Source organism: Callithrix jacchus, chromosome 19 (genome assembly GCF_049354715.1).
Source record: "Callithrix jacchus isolate 240 chromosome 19, calJac240_pri, whole genome shotgun sequence".
NCBI classification, from domain to species: domain Eukaryota; kingdom Metazoa; phylum Chordata; class Mammalia; order Primates; family Cebidae; genus Callithrix; species Callithrix jacchus.
In genome coordinates this window covers 27,954,551-27,979,612 of record NC_133520.1, presented here as the reverse complement: position 1 = coordinate 27,979,612, position 25,062 = coordinate 27,954,551, and the positions used below count along the sequence as shown (strand labels likewise).

Sequence of the window (25,062 nt, the reverse complement as noted above, 5' to 3'; positions counted from 1 at the left end):
AGCCTGAGGGACAGAGCCAGACCCTGTCTCCAAAGAAATAAATAAATACATAAAATAAAATAAAATACTTAAAATAAATAAATAAAAATAAACAGAGCCTAGCAGTGCTGCCTGTAATTCCGTGTTTTCATACCTCCCATCACCTGCCTAGGAATGCAGCCCCTTCTGCATTCATCAGACTTCCACCCTTGAAGGTTAAAGGATGATGTGACCTTCCCTTTGCAACAACCACTAACCCAAGCCCGGTCTCCTGCATCTCCTTCCTAGCTCCGATCCTAACCCTCCTTTTTCCCTCTGCAGTCGATTCTTAAAACAGAAGGCTACATCCATGGTTTGCCCCAACTTCTTTTGTCAGGATCTTTTCTTCAAGTAGAAATCTTAACTGGAAACCCAATATCCCGAACCTGTAAACCCAGCACTTTGGAAAGCCAAGGTGGGAGGATCACTTGAGCTCTGGAGTTACGGACTAGCCCTGGCAACATGGCAAGACCCTGAGAAGAAAGAAGAAAGAAGAAGAAGGAGGAAGAGGAAGAGGAGGAAGAGAAGGAGGAGGAGAAGAAAAAAGAAGAAGAGGAATCAGAAGTGGCAGAAAAAGAAGGAGGAGGAGGAAAAGGAAGGAGTAGGGGAGAAGGAGAAGAAGAAACAGAAGGAGGGGTAGTGGAGAAGAATAAGGAGGAGGAGGAGGAGAAGGACAAGGAGGAGGAAGAAGAGGAGGAGGAGAAGGGGGAAAGAAGAAAAAGGGGGAGGCAGAGGGGAGGGGGAGAAGGAGGATGAAGATGTGGAGGAGGAAGAAGAAAGGGAGGGAGGGAGGGAGGGAGGAATGGATGGAAGGAGGGATGGAGGGGGAGGGGGAGGGGGAGGGGATCTCTTGAACCTGGGAGGTGGAGGTTTCAGTGAGCTGAGATCACCCCACTGCACTCCAGCCTGGGCTTCAGATCAAGACCATCCTGGCCAACATGGTGAAACCCTGTCTCTCCTAAAAATACAAAAATCAGCCAGACATGGTGGCATGCACCTGTAGTCCCAGCTACTCGAGAGGCTGAGGCAGGAGAATGGCTTGAACCCGGGAGGCAGAGGTTGCAGTGAGCTGAGATCGAGCCACTACAGTCCAGCCTGGGTGACAAGAAGGAGGAGAAGGAGGAGGAAGAGAAGGAAAATGAGAAGAAGAAGAGGAAGAGGAAAAACGAAGAAGGGCTCTGCTGGGGTTGAAGGAAGTGGGAAGGCTGCGCCTAGTCTGCCAGCCTTCTCTCCAGTCTTTTGAAGTTACCCGAGAAACCCTCGGGGGTTTTTGCGCCCTTGATTGCTTCCTGAAACTGGCCTTGGTCCTTCCTAGGTGACCACGGCCCTCCTCTCTTGTTGCCCTCCTTTGACTTTCTGCCAGATTTCCTTTCCTCGTCTTCTCTGTGGGATCCTTGGAACTGATGTCTCCTGGGATCTCAATGTTGACTCCTCTGCTGCTCCCACCACAGTGTCCTTAGGAGGGCTCACCTGCACTCAGAGCTGCAATGTCCATCTACCACCCAGCAGGCAACAGCCCTGTCCTCCAAGGTTCAATGATACCTATCTACCTTCCAACGGAATAGGTCCACTTAGTGTTCTCACTGATTTTACAAGGTCTCCATGCACAAAACCACGCCACCACCCTCCCCTCCACACCTGTTCCTCCCTCTGTATTTCTGACCTCTGTCTGGAACACCAGCGTGTATCCACGTCAGAAGCCAGAAGGCAACTTGTACTTCCACAATTCACATCGTATCAATCTCCACAACTAGCTAGTCCTGCCGGTGTCTTTGTCTTCCTGACTCCATCTCTCCCCAGACACTCTCAGCACAGACTCCAATTCCCTCCCTTGGGGACATTTCTCTGATTTGTAGCTTCTGTGATTTGTGTGAAATGCACATATCTCTGGCCATACTATCTGCTTGCTCAAAATGCTTCAACTTCCCTTGCGTACAGCTGCAAGTCCCAGTCCTCACTGGGCCCAAACCTCCACAGCACAGTGTGGCCCAGCCTCCTGCCTCCTGCTTGGTGTCTGCTGCCTGGACTGCACACTGGCAGTCTATGAGCAAAACAGCCTGAAGATATTTTTTTTTATTTGATCTACGTAATAGTTTACATTTTAAATTATTTGCAAACATTAGTGTAGGAAATTTCACCCCAAATCAGGATTTCCTGCTTCTTTTTTTAAAATTAAAAATTAATTTTTGAGACAGACTTTTGCTCTGTCATCCAGGCTGGAGTGCAGTGACATAATCTCGGCTCTCTGCAACCTCCACCTCCCGGGTTCAAGCAATTCTTCTGCCTCAGCCTCCTGAGTAGCTGGGATTACAGGTGCCTACCACCTCGCCTGGCTAATTTTTGTATTTTTAGTAGAGATGGGATTTCCCCATATTGGCCAGGCTGGTTTCAAACTCCTGGCCTCAAGTGACCTGCCAACCTTGGCCTCCCAAAGTGCTGGGATTACAGGTGTGAGCCATAGCACCTGGCATGGATTTCCTGCTTCTCTTAACCCTGAGCCACTTTCTCTCCTAGAAACAATTGGTGAGTTCTCAACTAGGGACTGCACTATGTGGAGGGAATTATGAAACTGGGAGATGTTTATGGTTTTCAAAATGATGATGTGGTACACCAGTTTCTAAAATCCCATTACACATTTATGTCTATCAAAACCCTACTTATAATAATCCATGCCTAGAACTTGGCTTTTTTAGACAACAGAGTACTTTTTTTTTTTTTTTTTTTTTTTTGACACAGAATCCGGCTCTGTCACCCAGGCTGGAGTGCAGTGGTGCAATTTTGGCTGACTGCAACCTCCACCTCACAGGTTCAAGTGATTTTCCTGCCTCAGCCTCCTGAGTAGCTAGTACTACAGGCACATGCCACCATGCCCAGCTAATTTTTGTATTTTTAGTAGAACCAGGGTTTCACCAAGTTGGCCAGGATGGTCTTGATCTCTTGACCTCATGATCTGCCTGCCTCAGCCTCCCAAAGTGCTGTGATTATAGGCATGAGCCACTGCACCCGGCCAATGGAGTATTTTTTCACAGTTCAACTATATACTGAATTTTTCTAGGAATGCATCTGCAATAGACATCAAAGACTATACTGCATCTTGTTCAGAAAGTCACAAAATGATTCTTCATTTTGGAAGTCCCATCACCACCGGCAGCCCTTCTTGTGGTATTTGAGTCTCCAACACAATGCCCCTATGTCATTCTGCATTTGTAGCAGATTCATTCACAGTGATATTCTGAAGAGGGGCAAGGATTCATGTACATCATTGTCTTCTTAAGTAACTAGGCCCTCGCAGGGCGCAGTGGCTTATGCCTATAATCCCAGAACTTTGGGATGCTGAGGCAGCTGCATCATCTGAGGTCAGGAGTTCGAGACCAGCCTGGCCAATATGAGGAAACCCCGTCTCCACTAAAAATACAAAAATTAGCCAGGCCTGATGGCAAGCGTCTGTAATCCCAGCTACTTAGGAGTCTGAGACAGGAGAATCGCTTGAACCCGGGAGGAGGTGGAGGTTGCAGTGAGCCAAGATCGCGTCACTGCACTCTAGCCTGGGCTTCAAGACTCAGTCTTGAAAAGAAAAACAAACACAAAATAAAGTAACTGGGCCCAAGCATTCACATATAGTATTTATGCCCTATTATTATGTTGTGTTTTGCTGCATTGTGTTCCATACATTCATGCAGATTATTTTGTTATAGATTACTTTCATTTTTCCTTTGGAGTTAGGGCATTATATTACTTATTTTGGAAATACTCAAAGGTAGAGGATATTATTTATGCATTTCCCTTTAGGAGAGTAAAGGCGGTGCTGCTGAATGTGTGCTGTGACGGCGGTGTGTGGTGTCTGGTCATGCTGAGAAGGCTCCTTGCGCTGGGCCTCAGGGCCTAACGTTCTCTTCCGGGCCACCCAGTCTGATCTCTGGTTGCTGTTTCCAGGCCTTTGCTTTTTTTTTTTTTTTTTTTTTTTTTTTTCTGAGACGGAGTCTTACTCTGTCACCCAGGCTGGAGTGCAGTGGCACAATCTTGATTCACTGCAACCTCTGTCTCCCAGGTTTAAGCAATTCTCTGCCTCAGCCTCCTGAGTAGCTGGGATTACAGGCGCCTGCCACCACGACCGGCTAATTTTTGTATTTTTAGTAGAGATGGGGTTTCACCATGTTGGCTAGGCTGGTCTCGAACTCCTGACCTCATGATTCACCTGCCTTGGCCTCCCAAAGTGCTGAGATTACAGGCATAAGCCACCGCACCCAGCCAGCATTTGCCTTTTCTGCCCTGCTCTAATGATTCCAAGGCACTTACATTAATAGCTCCCCACACACCAGGCCCTTCTGCCCTTATTTCTCAGGACGGTTGTGAGGATCAAATCATACCAGATAATGTGTGCAAAGTCCCTGGAATAGAGTGAGTGCTTTGCTCCACACCCCTGGGCACAGCATCACCTCGGCCTGCATTCTTAATTCCTTCCCTTTACCTAAGTGTTACCCTGCCTTCCATTTCTCCTTCTGAAGATGACACCTCTTCCAGGAAGCCTTCCTTCGACTCCCAGACTGTGCTGGGTACCACTCCTGTGCCCTGCCCAAGGTATGTTGAGATTCTCTGCTTGAGTGCCTGGCTCCCCAATTCAGACAGAAAGCAAGGCAGGGGCAGGAACCATATCTAGGTGCCAAGCACAAAGTAGATGCTTAATGAGTATCTCATCGTTGCCCTGTTGCTGCTGCCACTGCCACTACTGCTACAAACCTCAGAGCTGCAGGAAAAGGACCTAGACGGCTGGGGATGCCGCCCTGCCTCGCATAGGGGCAGAAGGTGAGCAAGTTGCTCGCTTACCAGGGCTCCGAGAATGTTCCACACATCTTTCTCTGCAAATACTGCTTTCAGCTTTGACCAGCCCAGCACAGCAGCTGTGTGGCAGAGGGCAGACCGGCAGATCTGGAGGAGAAGGAGGCTCAGCATGAGGAGCTGGGGAGTGGGCCCGGGCAGGGACACGGCGGGTGCAAAGAACAGAGACAAGCAGCATCAAGTTCAGCCTCAGTGGGATGGAAATGCTGGTGAATCTTAGGGAGAAGGCAGGGGTCCGGGCAGCGTGCCTCCACTTACACCCTCCTTTTCCCACTAATGAGAAGTTTAAAAATTACAGTTCTAACATTTTCCCAGTTGCTGTGGTGTGACACTGAGACCCAGAGCACTGGAACTATCCAGCTCAGAGCCTTATTCACTGGCCATATGGCTTCCCACGCCCCCGCCCTTGCCCCCCGCTCCACCCCACAAAACAGTCTCTCTGAAAACAAATTTCCCCAAAGTCTTAATCCCCCAACTGGGTGGTCACTGCTCTAAGTCAGGGCTGGCTCTATGGGGATACCACGGCTGAGTTCACCGGTGGGGCTCTCCCGCACAAAGATAATATCCCCATTCAATCGCTTGCCCAGCCGGCCTCAGATGCGCCTAAGAGGCCTCAGTGACGACAAAGTAGCCTGCTCTGTGGAAACAAGGTGTCCTGTCACAGAGTAAGTCAGCCAGTCTTCAAGTGTTCGAGCTGCAGTTCACGTTCCTGGGGCTCCCGGGCTCAAAGCTGAACTCATTCATTCCGGAAAGAAGGCCAGTTCTAGGCCGTCTCTGTTCTGCCCAACACACTGTCTCCCACGGGGGCTTCCCGGCCCAGCGAGCCCTGTCTCCATTCACAGGCAGAGAGTATGCAAACAGCAGCGTGGAGAGGGGGCCCCTGGAGCCACAGGCAGGGAAGCAGAGAGAGGGACTGAAGCCTGTTGATGAGACTCTCCTCCTGGGAATAACACCAGTGGGAGTCAGTGGCCAATTGGATGGAGCCAGATGCTGGAGAAAACTTCAGTGCAAGCATCTGTCAATCTCTAGTCTCTTACTGAAACTCTGCAGGGTCGGGGACTACTTGACTCCTTCAGCACCATCCAGTCCTGCCACAGCCCTGCCTAAGCACTCGACATGCTTAGCATTTACCTCCCATGAAAACAGGGACTGAAGACCAGACTCCACGGCCTGGACTCTAACCAGAGCCACGTCAGTATTCACGTCCTGCAGGTGGAGCACTAGGGGGACTAGCAAGTTGAGGATCTGATGCTTCAAGGGGAAGACAAGGCTCCTCTTCTTGACCTTGGCCAAGACACTCCCATAGATCTCAAAGGCTGTCAACCGCAGATCCTCTGACACCTGTGTGGGGAAGACACCTCTGAGTCTGTCTTTTCACCCGGCCACCCAGGGTCAGGAGGTCCTGAGCTCCACCCCACCAACCTCACACTCCCGTGTTCATTCCCTCCCCCACATGACCTGCTCTGATCCCCGCCAGCTGTGGTCTGTTTTCTCGCTCCATCTCGCCCATTCAGAAAGATACAAGGAGGGCAGAAGCTACCAGGCCCCTACAGAATGGTGTCATATTCAAGGTGAAGGGCCTTGAATCATTCTGCCAACTCTGTGTGGGTTTTTTTTTTTTTTTTTTGAGACAGGGTCTCAGTCTGTCACCCAGGCTAGAGTGCATGGCATGATCACAGCTCACTGCAGCCTTGACCTCCTGGGCTTAAGGAATCCTCCTGCTTCAGCCTCCCAAGTAGCTGGGGCCACAAGCACCTACCACCACACTCAGCTAATGTGTTGCTGTTATTAGAACAGGGTCTCACTATGTTGCCCAGGCTGGTCTTGAACTCCTGGCCTCACATGAGCCACCTGCCTTGGCCTCCCAAAGTGCTAGGATTATAGGTGTGCACCACCACACCGAGCCAACTTTCTTATTTTACAGATGCCTAAAGAAAATGACCCCAGAGAGGCCTTCACCTCCTCAAAGAAGGGCACCAGCGTGAAGGTGAGCTGGATCAGGAAGGAAGATGAGTGCTGCCAGGTGAGGTGACTCAGGAGATTCCTCAGCACCAGCAGAGTCTCCAGCACGATGTCACTGTTCGAGGAGTAGCAGCAGTTCAGCACATAGGGCTGGAGGATGCGGAGCCATCTGACCTGCGGGTGACAGTGGCTCAGGGAATGAAGAGCTGAGGAAATGACTCCTGCCAAGCCAAGGAATTCTCATTTCAAGTCAATTCAGCCCCTCAAATGAACTCCACATTCTTCTGCTTTTTCATTCTGGAGCTGGGACTGGTCCAGCATCTGGGTAGCACTTGGAATGAGCTGCCCAGGAGGACATTTGGGGAGATACCTTGTGCCCATCATGAGAAAAGGGGAGAAGACAGAGGAGGCCCCCTCCTCCCACTACACCATAAGTTTCCATCTCTGCTGCCTTTCTCATCCCTGATGACAACAGCAATCTCCAAGGGACCTGGATGACATGTACAAGATCCTGGGGTTAGCTTGGCCTGTTCTCTGAAATGACCCATGAGAAAACTTCCTCAGGAGACCTTTCCTGAGAGGGAGAAATCGTGACTGGCTCCTGCCCCAACTCCTGTCTGTGGTGCACTGGCCTCATGAGGATTTGCTCTCTTTGATCACAAGAGTGTGTCCCACCCTATCTATAACTGGACACACCAGATGTTCCTTGCCCTGGTGACAACATCTCCTGGGAGCACACCCTTGGCTCCTGCCCCATTTCACCATGTTTTCGTGCTTCGCGAAGACCTCCAGCATCCGCAGCAACAGCTTCACTGTGGCTGGCTCCTCACTCTTGAACCAGTCGGCCAGAATGTGGGTGGTGATGTCATCCACTACGGCTGCCACATCTGGGCACTGGAGCAGCTGTGGAAGGGAGACCAAGAAAGGCAGGTGGGCAAGGAGAAAAAAAAATCCTCAATGACTTTGGATCTAGGTTCCTACTCATTAGTAGGGAAATGTTCTCAGGGGTTTAGAATTGGTAGAGAGGCCAAAGCTTAAGGGGTGAATTCGTACCTGTCATTCCAGAAGTCATATATTCATTCTCCAAGTTTTCCTTAAGCATTGTTTTTTTTTTTCCAGGACAGAGTCTTGCTCTGTCACTCAGGCTGAAGCGCAGTGGTGTGATCTCAGCTCACTGCAACCTATGCCTCCAGGGTTCAAGCAATTCTCCTGCCTCAGTCTCCTGAGTAGGTGGGACTATTGAGTAGCTGGGACTACACGCATGTGCCACCACACCCAGCTAATTTTTGTATCTTTTAGTAGAGATGGGTTTTCACCATGTTGACCAAGCTGGTATTGAACTCCTGAACTCAGGTGATCCACCCATTTGGCCTCCCAAAGTGCTGGGATTACAGGCATGAGCCACTGCACCTGGCCCCTTAAACATTTTTTTTTTGAGACAGAGTCTCACTCTGTTGCCCAGGCTGGAGTGCAGTGGCACGATCTTGGCTCACTGCAACCTCCATCTCCCAAGTTCAAGCTATTCTCCTCCCTCAGCCTCCCCAGTAGCTGGGATTACAGGCATGTGCCACCCTACCTGGCTAATTTTGTATTTTGAGTAGAGACAGGTTTCACCATGTTGGTCTGGCTGATCTTGAACTCCTGACCTCAGGTGATACCCCCACCTCACTTCCCAAAGTGCTGGGATTACAGGCATGAGCCACCACACCCAGCCCCCTTAAGCATTCTTGATAAGGGAAACTGTAGGAGATAAAGTAAGATGCGCACTCTGCCCTCAAAGATCCTAGCAATTCAGCTGGAGAGTGAAGACTTAGGTACATGAACCACCTATTGAACATTTCAAGGCAATAACACTACACAAATTCAAAGCAAGTAAAAAGTTATTATAAACAGGTATTGCTCTATCTAGGAAAGGTTTATGAAAGAGGTAGAACTGGAGCGGAACTTGAATAAAGAGAACTTCAGTGAGCAGATGGGAGGGGAGCATAGGGGTGTGTGTGTGTGTGTGTGTGTGTGTGTGTTTAACAGGAAAAGGTGGGTATAGCAAAACAAGAGAAAAATGTAGGGAATAAGTGTAACGTAGTTGAGGGAAGGGCAATGGGTGCTGACCCCACTCCAGAGGATCCCATTGGTGAGGAGTTGGACGTGGACAATGTGTTGGGTCGACCAAAGTTCCTAGGAGGAAAGAGACCAGCATGTCATCTTATGGTGTTGCTCCAGCTGGGTGTGGTGGCTCACACCTGTAATCCCAACTACTCTGGAGTTTGAGGCAGGACAATCACCTGAAGCCAGGAGTTGGAGACCAGCCTGGGCAACACAGCGAGAATCCCTGTCTCTAAAAACAAAATAAAAATAAAGTTGCTTCAAGCATAGGTAATAAGGGTCTGGACTAGGCCAGGTAGTGGGAATGGAGAAAAGATGACTGAAGAACATTGCAAAGCACATATTAGTCAGATTTACTGATCTGCTGGAAAAAGCAAAAGAGAAAAGTCAAAGACAGTCCCCTGGAATAATCCTTTTTAAAAGGGAGGATTAAGAAATCACTGTTGGCCAGGCATGGTGGTTCACACCTGTAATCCCAGCACTTTGGGAAGCCGAGTGGGGGATCACCTGAGGTCGGGCGTTAGAGACTAGCCTGACCAACATGGAGAAACCCAGTCTCTACTAAAAATACAAAATTAGCTGGGTGTAGTGGCTCATGCCTGTATCCTAGCTACTTGGGAGCTGAGGCAGAGGAATTGTTTGAACCTGGGAGGCAGAGGTGGCAGTGAGCCGAGATGGCGCCATCGCACTCCAGCCTGGGCAACAAGAGTGATGTCTCAAAAAAATTTAAAAAATCACGTGAACCCCGGAGGCAGAGGTTGCAGTGGGCCGAGATTGCACCACTGCACGTACACCAGCCTAATGGCAGAGCAAGACTCTGTCTCAAAAAAGAAAAAAAAACAAGAGAGAGACCATCCTGGCCAACATGATGAAACCCCGTCTCTACTAAAAACACAAAAATTAGCTGGTCGTGGTGATGTGTGCCCATAGTCCCAGCTACTTGGGGGGCTAGGCAGGTGAATCGCTTGAACCTGGGAGGCAGAGGTTGCAGTGAGCTGACATTGCACCACTGCACTCCAATCTGGCAACAGAACGAGACTCTGTCTCAAAAAGAAAATTATTTTAAATAACATTTTTGCTTGATAACTTGTGATATAGAAAATATATTTTAAATAATAAAATGACATTTAAAAAGCCAAAAGTCAATCAGATACATTTAAAATATATGTACTTGCTTTAGCATGCACGTATGCATGCTCATATGAATGTACATTTACATGTAACTAATGGCAAAGAAGTCTTCATTAGCATCTCAGCAGTTTTCATCTGACTTTGACTGGCAGTCAGGCAGATCCATCCTAATTAACTCTCTAGTTGAGTAAATAAGCTAGAGAGTAAATTCTCTGCCTTACTTTCGTTCTCTACAAAATAGAGGTAAATAACACCCTTTTCACAGAATTAGAGAAAATTAAAATAACAGAGCTCTGCTGTTTCTTGAGTACACTGAAGAAAAGCACACAACCTTTTCTGTTTTAAATATTTCTATTTGTGATCATCTTAAAGATAACGAAGCAACAGCTAGTTGCGGTGGCTCACACCTGTAATCCCAGCACTTTAGAGGCCTAGGTGGGCAGATCACCTGAGGTCAGGAGTTCGAGACCAGCCTGATCAACACGGTGAAACCCCGTCTGCATTAAAAAAAAATAAATAAAGATAATGAAGCAACAAACGGAGAGACAAAGTCTATGAAATATTAGAAAGCTTTCTTAGCCATGGTCTCTCACTTACAGATCTTGACCTACCTACTTACCTGGTACCTAAAACCCCATTGGATTACCACTTTAGAATCTACTGCTTCTCTCTCTGATTGCTGAAAATGGGGTTCACCCGTCCCCCTACTGCGGTGCTCCTTCCAGCCTCTCCCCAACATGCTGACCTCCCCTCCCCATTGTCAGCCCAAAACCCCAATCAGGGTGGCAGATGAGCAAATGCTGTATCATGTGTCCCCTTATTTCAGTTGGGTATCAGACACTTGGGGAAACTTCTAGAGTGATTCTCAATCCAAGCTATATTTCTAGAATATACCTTTAATCCTGGGAGCTTCTAAAACAAACTGATGTCTGGACCCATGCCAGATCAATTCAAATAGAAAAACTAGACAGAGAGTGAGGGGCAGGGTGGAGGCTTGGCATTAGCATTTTTGAAACCTCCCATGAGGATTCTGATATGCAGCAGGGTTCGGAATTACTGCTCTAAAGAGAGAGGCAGCCATCTCATGGTGGCCTCCTGCCCACTTGGGCTTGTGCCTTGTACTGTTTCTCCAAGCTGGGTCCAAGGACTATCTGTGGCACAACAACCACCGGAGTACTTCTAGAAAATGAAGACTTCCGCTGGGCGCAGTGGCTCACACTGTAATCCCAGCAGTTTGGGAGACTGAGGCGGGTGGATCACCTGAGGTTGGGAGTTCGAGACCATCCTGGCCAACGTAGTGAAACCCCGTCTCTACTAAAAATACAAAAATTAGCTGGGTGTGGTAACACACCTTTATAATCCCAGCTACTCAGGAGGCTGAGGCAGTGCTTGAACTCAGGAGGCGGAGATTGCAGTGAGCCAAGATCGTGCCATTGCACTCCAGCCTGGCGACAGAGCAAGACTCCATCTCAAAAAAAAAAAAAAAAAAAATCAGGTGGCTTGAATTTTAAAAGGGTCCCATTTAAGGCTGTAGTGGGTCAGAAACTCTGAAATTATCTCAAATACTATTGGTGGAAGTCTAAGTTGATACAGCTCTACCAGAAAGCAATTTGTCTTCTTTGTTAAAATTCAAAGAAGACGTTCATACTTTTGTATCCAATAGTTTCACTTATTATATTCAATAGTTAAGGAAATAATCTGGAATATGGGCAAAAACTTTTGAAAGAGATGTTCAAATATAAATGTTATTTATAATTGTGCAAAATTGGAAACAGAATGTTGAATAAATTATAGATCATCTTTGTGATGAAACATTGTGTCACCACTAACATGTTTATAGGCCAGGTATGGTGGCTCACAACTGTAATCCCAGCACTTTGGGAGGCCCAGGTGGGAGAATCACTTGAGCCCAGGAGTTCAAGACTAGCCTGAGCAGTATAATGAGACTTCCTTCTCTGCATTAAAAAAAAAAAATTTAAATTAGCCAAGCAGGGTGGTACATGCCTGTAGACCTTCATCCTCAGAAGGCTGAGGTGGGAGGATCACTTGAGCCCAGGAGATGGAGGCTGCAGTGAGCCATGATCAAACCACTGCACTCCAGCATAGAACATACCTTTAAACCTGGGGCAACAGAGTGAGACCCTGTCTCAAAAAAAAACAAAATAAAACAGAATTTTAAAATGTATGTTACAGGCTGGGTGTGGTGGCTCACACCTGTAATCCCAGCACTTTGGGAGGCCGAGGTGGGTGGATCATGAGGTCAGGAGTTCAAGACCAGCCTGGCCAAGATGGTGAAACCCTGTCTCTAGTAAAAATACAAAAATTAGCCAGGCATGATGGCATGTGCCTGTAATCTCAGCTAATCAGGAGGCCGAGGCAGGGAATTGCTTGAACCCAGGAGGCAGATGTTGCAGTGAGCCGAGATCATGCCACTACACTCCAGCCTGGGAGACAGAGCAAGACTCTCTCTCAAAAAAGAAAAACCTACGTTACAAAGAACATGTAATGACATAGACAGATATTTGAATACAGCAGGATATAGAATATTAGTAGAAAACAATTTCTACTAATGCAGTCGCTCACACTGGTAATCCCAGCACTTTAGAAAGCTGAGGTGGGTGGATCACCTGAGGTCAGGAGTTTGAGACCAGCCTGACCAATATGGTGAAACCCCATCCTACTAAAATTCTAAAAGTACAAAAATTAGCCAGGCGTGGTGTTGTGCACCTATAGTCCCAGCTACTTGGGAGGCTAAAACAGGAGAATTGCTTGAGCCCAGGAGATGGAGGTTGTAGTGAGCCAAGATTGCGCTACTGCACTCCAGCCTGGGTAACAGAGGGAGACTCCGTCTAAAAAAAAAAAAAGGAAGAAAGAAAATGATTTCAACCAGCACACACACACACACACACACACACACACACACACACACACCTCTATACAGGCAAAAACCTGAATGAATGTGGTTTCCTCTGGGGATTATTCTTCGCAATGGTTTTATAGTTTTTGATATACTTTTCCATATTTTCGAAATTTCCTATTTTTTTTTTCTGCAGGTGGCTGAATCATATTGAGTCAATCAGGGGCCCTAAGCAAATATTAACTTTAAAAGGCTGCTCAAGGCTGAGGTGGTTGAAGGAGAGAGCTGTGTGGTTCCGTAAAGTCAGGGCAGAGTCAAACTGCCAAGAGATTTCAGGAGGCGCCAAAGCCCCCAACTCAAGGTAACCAAATCAAGTGCCATTAGCCATGTCCCCCAACCCTTCCTAGCAGTGAGTCGGTGGCCTTCCTGGGAGGTGTCTGTTGGGTGTGGCTGTCTTACAGAGGGATCACCCTCACCAGCTCCCCTCCCGCCAAGAGCCAGTCACCTCTGTCAGGAGCACAAGGGCTGTCAAGGGATTCTTGCAGTCTGGGTCCTGGAGGAAACTGATGATGGAGCCGAAGAGCGGGCGGTTGTGCCAGCAGTTATTGATGACCAGGGACCTACCGACAAGAGCACAGTGTTCAAGTGAGGTCTGGGCTGCAGGAGAGGGCCAAGTGAATGGCTGGCCCTCCAGCCGGGACCCAGGTGCAGCTCACCTGGCCAGCAGAGTGACTCCATCATAGTGCCTTTCAGGATTGACGAGCAGCCCCCAGCCCCCATGTCTCTGAATAGAAGACACATGGTCCCCATACCCACAATTTTGCATCAAGGTCTTCAGGGCCTCCACGGTAGAACTGAAGAAAGAGCAGAAAACAGAAGTCACTCACCCTCTGCGCTCCTCTCCCTCATCAACCACCTGCCCGACTCCCAAGGCTTTCTTGGGATCATAAACTGCTGGTGGTGGGACAACCCCCAGAGACCCAGTTAATATTTTACAAGTGAAGCAACTGAGACCAAGACAGATGTGACAGCTGCAAGGTGACACAGTGAGCTGGCAGAAGGGTAGGGGAGGCAGTCCAGGTCTGTGGACTCAGATGTGTGTTTGATCTATGATATTGATCTCACTTTGGTACAGAATCTGTGCATCAGCCTAGTAGGCCAGGTTTAAAGAAGGAGTCTTTTCTAAAAAGTCCAGAAAGCTGGACTCCCACCTGCAATCCCAGCAACACAGGAGGCTGAGAGAAGAGGATGGTTTGAGGCCAGGAGTTCAAGACCAGCTTGGGGAAAATAGCAAGACCCTGTCTCTAAAAAATAAAATAATAAAATGCAACTTTTTTTTAATCCAGGAAGACTTCTTCTTACAAAGTGCGGAGAACAGGTTAAGTGCCCTGGCAGGAGGGTGTACAAAGGGTATTCAGGCCCAGGCTGACAAGTCAGGCGAAGGTGCTAAGCTGAATGCCCCTGGAGCGTAATCACTAGCAAACGCCAAAGGTACCTTATCGGGTCCACCCATTCAGCTATGTGTTGCTGATCCTGGCTTATTTCATCACCCCCTTCAAGCACAAAAAAGGAGATCTGGAATAGCAGGGCCAGGAACAAGGAGGAGAAGAAGGACTGCACCTCCATCCGCCGGCTGGGTACCCGCAGGAGCTCATGGATGGCCCTGGTGGCCTGGGAGGGAGGAGGAGAGTGAGCCATTATCATATCTTCAACTCATAGGTCCTGTCACCAGAAAATTTCTTTCCACAACCCATCATTATGACAGATTTGTCCAGTAAAAACCATGCTGCTAGAGCAAGTGAAGACTAAATTAGTGTGAGCCAGAAAAATCAAGGGCAATTTCTAGAATGTCGTTGTTTTAAAAGCGCTCTTCTAATCATGGTGGCTATTTTAGTCTCTTATATTTCGAGAGTTAAAGAGGGCTGGGGAATCCATTTCTTCTATCTTCCTGACAAAGCAAAGTCAACTGAAAAACCCTCCCTGCAAGCCAACTCCAAGACTGCCATTAGACTGCTCCACCAAACACTGATACCTAAAAGGTCAAGGCCTAAAGAGCCCGCTACAGCAAGGACAGGACAGCAGGGAGTCCCCTTCCCTACCCCGGCCCCCCTCTGTTGGCCTTTCCATACAATCAATGGTGAGATCTCTGTTCCTCTGTGGCTGGGCTTCTGGTCCTTTGATCTCTGGTGTGGAGTCAGCCTCTGGAGCAGGTATTCCATGATCATTTCGTAGCCTTTGGGGAAGGATGCCAGGATTTCCCAGGGCTTGCAAACCCCTCTGCAGAGTCAGAAACCCACCAACACAGTTACCCGCTTCAGGTAGCCCACTCTCCACAGGTCCCATGGTGCTTCCAGGAGAGGTGACACTAGGCCCCCTCATTTCTTCCTTCTTTTTTGCCTCTCTCTTCATTACCCTTCTCTTTTTCTCCTTCTGTCCCTTTCATCTTGCCATCACCTCCAGACCTCCATGTTCCCTGTCATCTCACACAAATCTGGAAATGTTCACTTGCTCTGTGAACCTGGTTTGAGAAAATACCTGAGGTCAAAGCTTGTTGGCCACACTTGAATGTGTCAGATTGGTGAGAAGAGCATCCCATGGGTCCCTTCTCTCTGGCCTGTCCAAGCTGTCAACCCCCACCCACCCTCAGACCACTGCATCTGTCTTCCAGGCTTTCCGCTGTCATCCTTAATACCCAGCATGACCGCACCCCTCTTCAGGCTGGCTCTGACCACCAGCCCTGCACAGCACCCATGCCTCATCTCATGCACCCACTCACTCTCCTCTATCATCAGGCACATGCCTTTCTCTTTGCCTGGCATGTCTCCCCACTCACCTTTACCTGGCAAAATCACACTCAGAAGAAAAGTACATATCTGAAAAGCATTTGCTACAAATAACATAAAATGTTAGGAAAATCTGCTTAGTGTCCTTGTGAAGTCATGGCCTTTTTGAAACAGGAAGAGAAAGCAATGAGGAAGTGAAGATGAAATAAAAGGTGAAGACAGACTTTCACAGCTGGCAAACAATACACAGCATGCTCTGGGGACAAAAACAAGAGAGGAAAAAATGGGCTGTCAATGAAACAATGGCAATGAGACTGACAGCCAATTTCTCCACAGAAACAGTGGAAAGCAGAAGACAGTGGAATAAACCTTCCAAGCATTGAACAAAAATAAAACATCAACCCACAAGTTCCCAACAAATCTGTCATTTAATGCAGATTTGCTTTATAGATAAGCAAAAATAGATGGTGTGATTCATAGAGTCTCACCAGAGGATAAACTTCTAAATAATGCCTTTAGGAGTATTTTTTCTTTCCCCTTTAGGGAAAAGAAAAATAATTTCCTAAGGAAAGTTCGAGGTGTAAAGGATGGTGAGCAAATAGAATGGTAAATATGCCTATAAATCTAAACACAATATTAGAGTAAGAATGTGCATAACAGCATAACAGCACTGTTAATAATAGCTGGAAACAACAGTCATTTAAAAAAGAATGGGTAAAATAAGTTTGTAATAATCATAAAATGAGAAATGAAACAATCAAATAAGCCTGGTCTGGCTGGGTGAGGTGGCTCACACCTGCAATCCCGGTACTTTGGGAGCCTGAGGCAGGAGGACTGCTTGAGCCCAGGAATTCAAGACCAGCTGGGGCAACATGGTAAGACCCGTCTCTACTTTAAAAATATACAAAAAAGAAAAATAAATAAATAAACAAGCCTGGCCAGGCATGGTGGCTCACACCTGTAATCCCAGCTCTTTGGGAGGCTGAGGCAGGTTCCTGAGGATCACCTGAGGTCAGGAGTTTGAGACCAGCCTGGTCAACATGGCAAAACCCCATCTCTACTAAAAATAAAAAAAAAAAATTATCTGGGTGTAGTGGCAGACACCTGTAATCCCAGCTACTCGGGTGGCTGAGGCAGGAGAATCACTTGAACCCAGGAGGTGGAAGTTGCAGTGAACCGAGATTGTGACATTGCACTGCAGCCTGGGAGACAGAGCAAGATTCATCTCAAAATAAACAAACAAACAAATAAGCCTGGTCTAATAGATGACTTTGCATGTAGTAGAGAATATTGTTTCAAATATCCATTAAACATATAGTACAGCTGATAATCTTAATCTTCCTGGAGCATGCGCACAGAAGAACCCCTCAACACATTCTCTAACGGAGAAGATGAAGATTTCGATCATGTTCTCTAATTTTCATCCAGTAAAACTAGAAAAAGATTATCAAAATATCTAAACACTTGGAAATCAAAAGATTAAAGAAAGAAATCTGTATAAATTTGAATAAATATGTCATTAGAGGTTGTATTGGCATTCAGTATATTTCAAAGTCTATTATTTTATTTTTCAAAAAACTCAGCAGATGTTATTTCTTTGTGTCGAAAGCTTTCAAAAGCCTCTCTTCTGGCTGTTTTGTAATATATGATACCTTATGGTTGACCACAGTCACTCTCCTGTGCCAGAACTTATTCTTCCTATTATATTATAACTTTGTTTCTCCAGCCGGGTGCAGTGGTTCACGCCGGTAATCCCAGCACTTTGGGAGGCCAAGGCCGGCAGATCACCTGAGATGGGAGGATAACTTTAACCTGGGAGGTTGAGTCTGCAGTAAGCTAGGATCATGCCTCTGTACCCTACCTGGGGCAACAGAGCAAGACCCTGTCAAAAAAGAAAGAGAGAGAGAGAGAGAGAGAGAGGGAGAGAGAGACACACACACACACACACACACACACACACACACACACACAGAGAGAGAGAGAGAGAGAGAGAGAGAGAGAGAGAGAGAGAGAGAGAAAAGCAAAGAAAGAAATAGAAAAATGAATGTTCTCAGCTGAGAAACTGAGAAGCTATTTTAAAACAAAATGGAAATTTTAGGACTGAAAAATGTCATATCTAAAACAAAAATTCACTGGATGAGATCAAGAGGAAAATGATTATAAATAGAAGAGTTCATGAACTTGCAGACAAATTAATAAAAATTATACAATCTAAAGAAGTAAGAAATTAGAAAAAAAATAACAGAGCTTCAGGAATTTATAGGACTCCATTAAAAAGTTGAATATTCAGCCAGGCACAGTGGTTCATGGCTGTAATCCCAGCACTTTGGGAGGCCAAGGAGAGTGGATCATGAGGCCAGGAGTTTAAGACCAGCCTGGTCAAGATGGTGAAACCCCATCTCTGCTAAAAATACAGAAAATTAGTCAGGCATCATGACAGGTGCCTGTAATCCCAGCTACTCAGGAGGTTGAGGCAGAGAATTGCTTGAACCCTGGAGGCAGAGGTTGCAGTGAGTCGAGATCACACAGCTGCACTCCAACCTGGGCAACAGAGCAAGACTCTGTTTCAAAAGAAAAAAAGAAAGTTGAATATTCATGTTATTGGAAACTTGTAAAGAGAAGAAAAAGAGACTGGTACAGGAAAAAAAAAAAAAAAACTAAAGAAATAATGACCTAAAACTTCCCAAATTTGGTGAGAGAGATACATTTACAGATTCAAGAAGTACAGTGAAGTTTGAACAAGATACACTAATCACAAGAAATATTGATTACATTAAGAGCCCACTTGAGTGATTCACAATAATCTCCCCATTTCAAGATTCTTAGCTGATACAGCAAGGAGCTGTTCAAAAAAAAGAATAAGATTCTTAGCTGAAAAAGCCCCTTTGCCATTGTCTCAGTTTGTATTGTGCTGCTACCACAAAATCTCATAGACTGGGTATTTTACAATGAACAGAAATGCATTGGTTCACAGTTCTGGAGGTTGGAAAGTCCACAACTGAGGAGCTAGAATCTGGCAAGGACATACAGTTTGCAAGGGCAAAACTAACAGAGACCATGCCCAAACACATTATAACCAAGCTTCTGAAAACAAGGATAAAGAAAAAAACATCTTGAAAGCAGCCATGAATAAAACAAGAATAAAACATATGGAAAATAAGACGTTGCATATAGGAAAAAATGTCTGAATCACTGCTGATTTCTTATTGCAATGCTGATTTCTTATCGTAAACTATAAGTCCAGAAGACACTGGAGCAATATGTGATGGAAAAAAAAGAACCATCCACGTAGATTTCAATACCCAATAAAAATACTCTTTAAAAATGCAGGTAAAGTTCAGGCACAGCGGCTCAGGCCTGTAATCTCAGCACTTTGGGAGGCCGAGGCCAGGAGTTCAAGACCAGCCTGAATAACATGAAGAAACCCCATCTCTACTAAAAATGCAAAATTAGCCAGGCATGGTGGTGCATGCCTGTAATCCCAGCTACTCGGGAGGCTGAGGCAGGAGAATTGCTTGAACCCAGGAGGCAGAGGTTGTGGTGAGTGGAGATCACGCCATTGCACTCCAGCCTGGGTAACAACAGTGAAACTCCGTCTCAAAAAAAAAAAAAAAAAAAAAAAAAATCAAAATCTAATAGACGAGTTAAAATAGAATGGCTAAAAATATTTGAACAATTGGAAAGAATGCAGGAAAGGGGAACATAGGAATAAAAAACAAAGGGGAGGAACAAAATAAATCCTAAAATGGTAGACTTAAATCCAAACATATTATTAATTACATTTTTAAATAAATGATTTAAAAACACAAACTAAATGGTAGAGATTATCAGATTAGACAAAAACACAAGTCTAACTACATGCTATATCAAAAAAAAAAAAGCATTCTTGACAGGCGCAGTGGCTCACACCTGTAACCTCAGCACTTTGGGAGGCCAAGGGCAAATCATGAGGTCAGGAGTTCGAGACCAGCCTGGACACTATGGTAAAAATCTGTCTACTAAAATACAAAACTATCTGGGCATGGTGGTGGGTGCCTGCAATCCCAGCTGCTCAGGAGTCTGAGGCAGGAGAATCACTTGAACCCAGGAGGCAGAGGTTGCAGTAAGCCAACACTGCACCATTGCACTCCAGCCTGGGTAAAAAAAAAAAAATTCTAAATATAATTATACATATTAGTTAAAAAAAAGGAAAAAGATGTACCACACAAATACAAACTATTTAAAAAGCAAAATGGCCATACTAACATCAGACAAAGGAAACTTCAGGACAAAGAATAGTACCAGGGACAAAGAGGGACATCAATTAATGACAAAACAGTCAATTCATCAAGAAGATGTAGCAACCTTAAATGTATATACACCTAAAAAAATACATGAAGCGAAAAATTATAAAACCGAAGGAACAAATAGATAAACCCATGAGTGTATAGGGAGATTTCAACACTCCTCTCTCATTAATTGACAGAATATGTAGACAGAAAATCAGCAGAGTTACAAAAGTCTTGAACAACACTATCTTAATCTAACTTAGAGAACACTCAGAAACAACAGCATAATATACATTTTTTTTTTTTTTTTTTGAGACGGAGTTTCGCTCTTGTTACCCAGACTGGAGTGCAATGGTGCGATCTTGGCTCACCGCAACCTCTGCCTCCTGGGTTCAGGCAATTCTCCTGCCTCAGCCTCCTGAGTAGCTGGGATTACAGGCACGCACCAGCCCAGCTAATTTTATGTATTTTTAGTAGAGACGGGGTTTCACCATGTTGGCCAGGATGGTCTCAAACTCCTGGCCTCAAGTGATCCACCTGCCTTGGCCTCCCAAAGTTCCGGGATTACAGGTGTGAACCACTGCGCCTGTCCAGAATACACATTCTTTGTAGGTGCACATGACCATTCCCCACAATATACCACATTCTGGGCCATGAAATAATCCTGAACAATTTTTGAGGAATAGAAATCACATAAAGTATGTTATCTGGCCATAATAAATTTGAACCAGAAATACATGAAGCAAAAAATGATAAAACTGAAGGAACAAAAAGATAAATCCATAAGTATATTGAGAGACTTCAATACTCTTCTCCCAGTAATTCACAGAATATGTAGACAGACAATCACCAACAGAAATATACCTGAACAATCCACAAATATTTGGAAATTAACAATACTTCTAAATAATTAATGGGTAAGAAAGACTTAAGGGAAATTAGAAGAGATTTTTGAACTAAATGAAAATGAAAATACAATATATTTTTGTTAGATGTAGCTAAAACTTAGATGTATGCTTAGAGGAACATTCATAGCATTAAAATGCTTATTTTAAAAAAGAATAAAGTTCTCAAATTAGTAATTTACAATTCCACCTTAAGAGACTAGAAGAAGATGAGCAAATTAATAGCTAATCTGAATGATCGTAACTACTAAATAAATTCAATCCATAGTTTTAAAACTTTTAATGAATACAACTCTAGATCCAGATGGTTTTAGTATTGAATTCTACTAAATATTTAGAAAAAATTAATACCCATTTTACATAGTCTCCTCCAAAAAATAGAAAATAAGAAAATACTCCCAAAACAATCTTCTGAGTTCAGCATTATCTTGGCACAAAAACCAAAGACCAAATATCTCCCATGAAAAAAATCCTCAACCAAATAGACTCAAAAGTCCTTAACAAAATATTAACAAATTGAATACAGCAATATGTTAAAAAGATCATACATTACAACCAAATGGGGTTTATCCTGGGAATGCAAGGCTGGCTCCACAGTCAAAAATGTAATTTATCATATTAACAGAATACAACAGAAAAAACACACAGTCATCTCAATAGATGTAGTAAAAATGATTGTGATAATCTCCATTTGCAGTAAACACTCACAACAAACTAGAAATAGAAGGAAACTTTCTTAACCTGATGAAGGACATCTGACATCAACAACAAAGTGCTACCATCTAGCATCATACTTAATGGTGAAAGACTGAAAGCTTTTCCTCAAAGATTGGGAATAAAGCAAAGATGTCCACTCTCATCACCCATACTCAGCATTGTACTAGGCGTCCTAGCCAGTGTGATAAAGCAAGAAAAAGAAACACTATAAACGGCCACTATTAACAGATGATATGATGGTTTATGCAGAAAATCCCAGTGAATCTATTAAAAACCTCTAAGAATAAGTGAAACCTACTTATTACAGGATATAAGGTCAGTTAAGGTCAATGTACAAAAATTTATGTTATTTCTATACAGCAGTAATAATTACATTTTTAAAAAATTATTTTTGTACCATTTACAATTGCACAAAAAATACTTAGGTGTAAAACTAATAAAATATTTGCAAGATCTGTGTACTGAAAAATACAAAAGATTGATGAAGGAATTTAAAGACCTAAATAAATAAAGAGATATGCCATGTTCATGGACCAGAAACTCAATATTGTGAAGATGTCGATTCTCCTTATGCTTATCTACAGATGTGACATAATCCCAATAAAAATACCAGCAGAATATTTTAAAAGAAACAACTATATAAATTATAAAATTTATGTGGAAAAACAAAGAAAATAAAATAGCCAAAACAATTTTGAGAGTTATAGGCCAGGTGCAATGGCTTACACCTGTAATCCCAGCACTTTGGGAGGCTGAGGTAGGAGGATCAGTTGAACTCAGGAGTTTGAGACCAGTCATGCAACACTGCAAGACTCCGTTTCTGTATAAAAAAAAAAAAGGCTGGATGAGGTAGCACGTGCCTGTGGTTCCAGCTACACAGGAGGAAGTGAGAGGATTGCTTCAGCCCCAAAGTTCAAGGCTGCAGTGAACTAAGATTGCACCACTGCAGAACTCCAGCCTGGGTGACAGTGACACCCTATCTCAAAAAAAAGAAAAAGTAATAAAATGAGACAGTACGATACTGATTAAAGAATTGATATACAGATCGATGGATCAGAAGAGAGCCCGTAATGAGAGGCACACGAATATTGTCAATTGATTTTGTTGTTGGTTTTTTTTTTTTTTTTTTTTTTGAGACAGGGTCTCACTCTGCCACCCAGGCTGGAGTGCAATGGTGCAAACTTGGCTGGCCTCAAGGTCCGCCTCCCTGGTTCAAGTGATTCTCATGCCTTGACCTCCCAAGTAGCTGGGATAACAGGTGCCAGCCACCATGCCCAGCTAATTAATGTATTTTTAGTAGAGATGGGGTTTTGCCATCTTGGCCAGAGTGGTCTCCAACTCCTGAACTCAAGTGATCTGCCCACCTTGGCCTCCGAAAGTGCTGGGATTACAGGTGTGAGCCACCACACCCAGCCATCAACTGATATTTGATAAATGTGCAAAGACAATTCAGTGGAGAAATGATAATCTCTGCAACAAATGGTGCTGGAACAATTAGACTTCCACATGCAACAAACTGAACCTTGACCCATTCCTCACACTTTCCAAAAAGTTAAGTAAAAATGAAATATAAACATAAATATAAAACACAAAAGCTAAAACTTCTAGAAGGAAACATGGAACGAAATACCTATGACCCTAAATATGGTCCATAAGAAACAAAATGTTGGATTTCATCAAATTAAAAACTTTTGAACTCTTAAGAGAATGAAGACAATCCACAAAATGGGAGATACACACGAAAATCATACATCTGGCAAAAGACTTGTGTACAGAATATATAAAGACCTCTCAAAACTCACCAATAAGAAAACAAACAACCCAACCATGAAATCGGTAAAAGACTTGGATGCTTGACAAAGAAGTTATATGAACAGCAAAGAAAGACATGAAATGATGCTCATCATCATTTGTTGTAATTGAGTCAGGGAGATGCAAATTAAAATCACAATGAGAGGTTACCCCACACTTGTTAGAATAGCTACTTTTTTTTTTGAGACAGCCTCACTCTGTCTCCCAGCTTGGAGTGCAGTGGTATCATCTCGACTCACTGCAACCTCCGCTTCCCAGGTTCAAGCGATTCTCCTGCCTCGGCCTCCCAAGTAGCTGGGATTACAAGCACTCACCACCATGCTCTGCTTATTTTTGTATTTGAAGTAGAGATGGGGTTTCACCATGTTGGCCAGGCTGGTCTCAAACTCTTGACCTCAAGTGATCCACCCGTCTTGGCCTCCCACTCCCAAAGTGCTGGGATTACAGACATGAGCCACCGCGCCCGGCCTGAATATGTGTTAAAAAGAAGCAAATAAACTACTGGGGGCATGAACATGTGGAATTGAAAGTCACCTACTTTTGCGACTGATCTTCTATCTTAAATAGTGTCAGGATAACTTCATCAGTATAGGACTGGGACAGCAGATACAGGATCTTCCTAATGGGCTTTAGGGCTATGGCTTCTGTAATGCTGTTCATGTGGTAGTAAATGTACTGGATGATTTCCGGCACCTAAAATGAGGGAAAAGGAGATTCTTTCCAGATACTCAGCATCAGCTCACCAGCATTCACATAACTAGGCACCCACTTCACCTGTAGGGCTGCACACAATGCTTACATAGCATGTCCAGACCAAAGAAGTCACCATCCCACTGCACTTTGCCCCGGTCAGGCCACACCCTCAGGACTGTGGACTGTCTTGGACCCTATGGGGCCTGAAGAAACTCCAGATTGGATGCTAATCCACCATATTGACTTTTTTTTTTTTTTGAGACAGTCTCGTTCTGTCGCCCAGGGAGCTGGAGTGCAGTGACGCCATCTCAGCTCACTCAGCTCACTGCAACCTCCACCTCCCGGGTTCAAGTGATTACCCTGCCTCAGTCTCCTGAGTAGCTGGGAATACAGGCGCATGCCACCATGTCTGGCTAATTTTTGTTTTATCTTGTTTTCAGGCAGAGTCTCATTCTGTGGCCCAGGTTGGAGAACAATGGCATGATCTTGGCTCACTGCAACCTCCGCCTCCCGGGTTCAAGTGCTTCTTCTGCCCCAGCCTCCCGAGTGGCTGGGATTACAGGCATTTGTCACAATGTCTGGGTAATTTTTGTATTTTTAGTAGAGACAGTGTTTCACCATGTTGGTCAGGATGGTCTCAAACTCCTGACCTCAAGATCCACCCACCTCAGCCTCCCAAAGTGCTGGGATCACAGGCGTGAGCCACTGCGCCCGGCATGGCTTCTGCTTTTAAGTCAGTATTAAATGTTTCTCAGAAACTGGATTCTCAACCTCTCTCTTTGACCTCTCAGCTTCCCTGGACTTTAAGGGTAGCTGCATACAGACCCGCCCACCATGGAACAGCCCCCATATTTTAAGAGGGACAAAATAGACAGCAGTCAGGGGAGACCAGAACCGTGTCTGGAAACCATGTCATGAAGAATGAAGGAAGACTTTGAGGATGAGCGACTTAGAGAAAGGAAGACAGAGGGCGTAGA

At 45.0% G+C, this 25,062-nt stretch overlaps 1 protein-coding gene across 3 annotated transcripts in view; it reads right to left on the bottom strand.

Annotated features, from left to right (window-relative positions):
* Positions 1-25,062, bottom strand: part of LOC103789276 (maestro heat-like repeat-containing protein family member 7) — a 49,152-nt gene that overhangs the window by 3,796 nt on the left and 20,294 nt on the right. For all 3 annotated transcript variants that reach the window (XR_004736866.3, XM_078356783.1, XM_035280669.3), the window contains 9 exons: positions 23,931-24,085; positions 15,037-15,184; positions 14,403-14,578; positions 13,624-13,761; positions 13,413-13,527; positions 7,579-7,719; positions 6,814-6,990; positions 6,037-6,195; positions 4,843-4,944 (listed from right to left, as the gene is read on the bottom strand). Coding sequence is in view for 2 of the 3 variants with exons in the window: in XM_078356783.1 (XP_078212909.1) it covers positions 4,843-4,944; positions 6,037-6,195; positions 6,814-6,990; positions 7,579-7,719; positions 13,413-13,527; positions 13,624-13,761; positions 14,403-14,578; positions 15,037-15,184; positions 23,931-24,085 (1,311 nt within the window). In the remaining variant the exon portion in view is untranslated. The remainder of the gene's footprint in view (positions 1-4,842; positions 4,945-6,036; positions 6,196-6,813; positions 6,991-7,578; positions 7,720-13,412; positions 13,528-13,623; positions 13,762-14,402; positions 14,579-15,036; positions 15,185-23,930; positions 24,086-25,062) is intronic.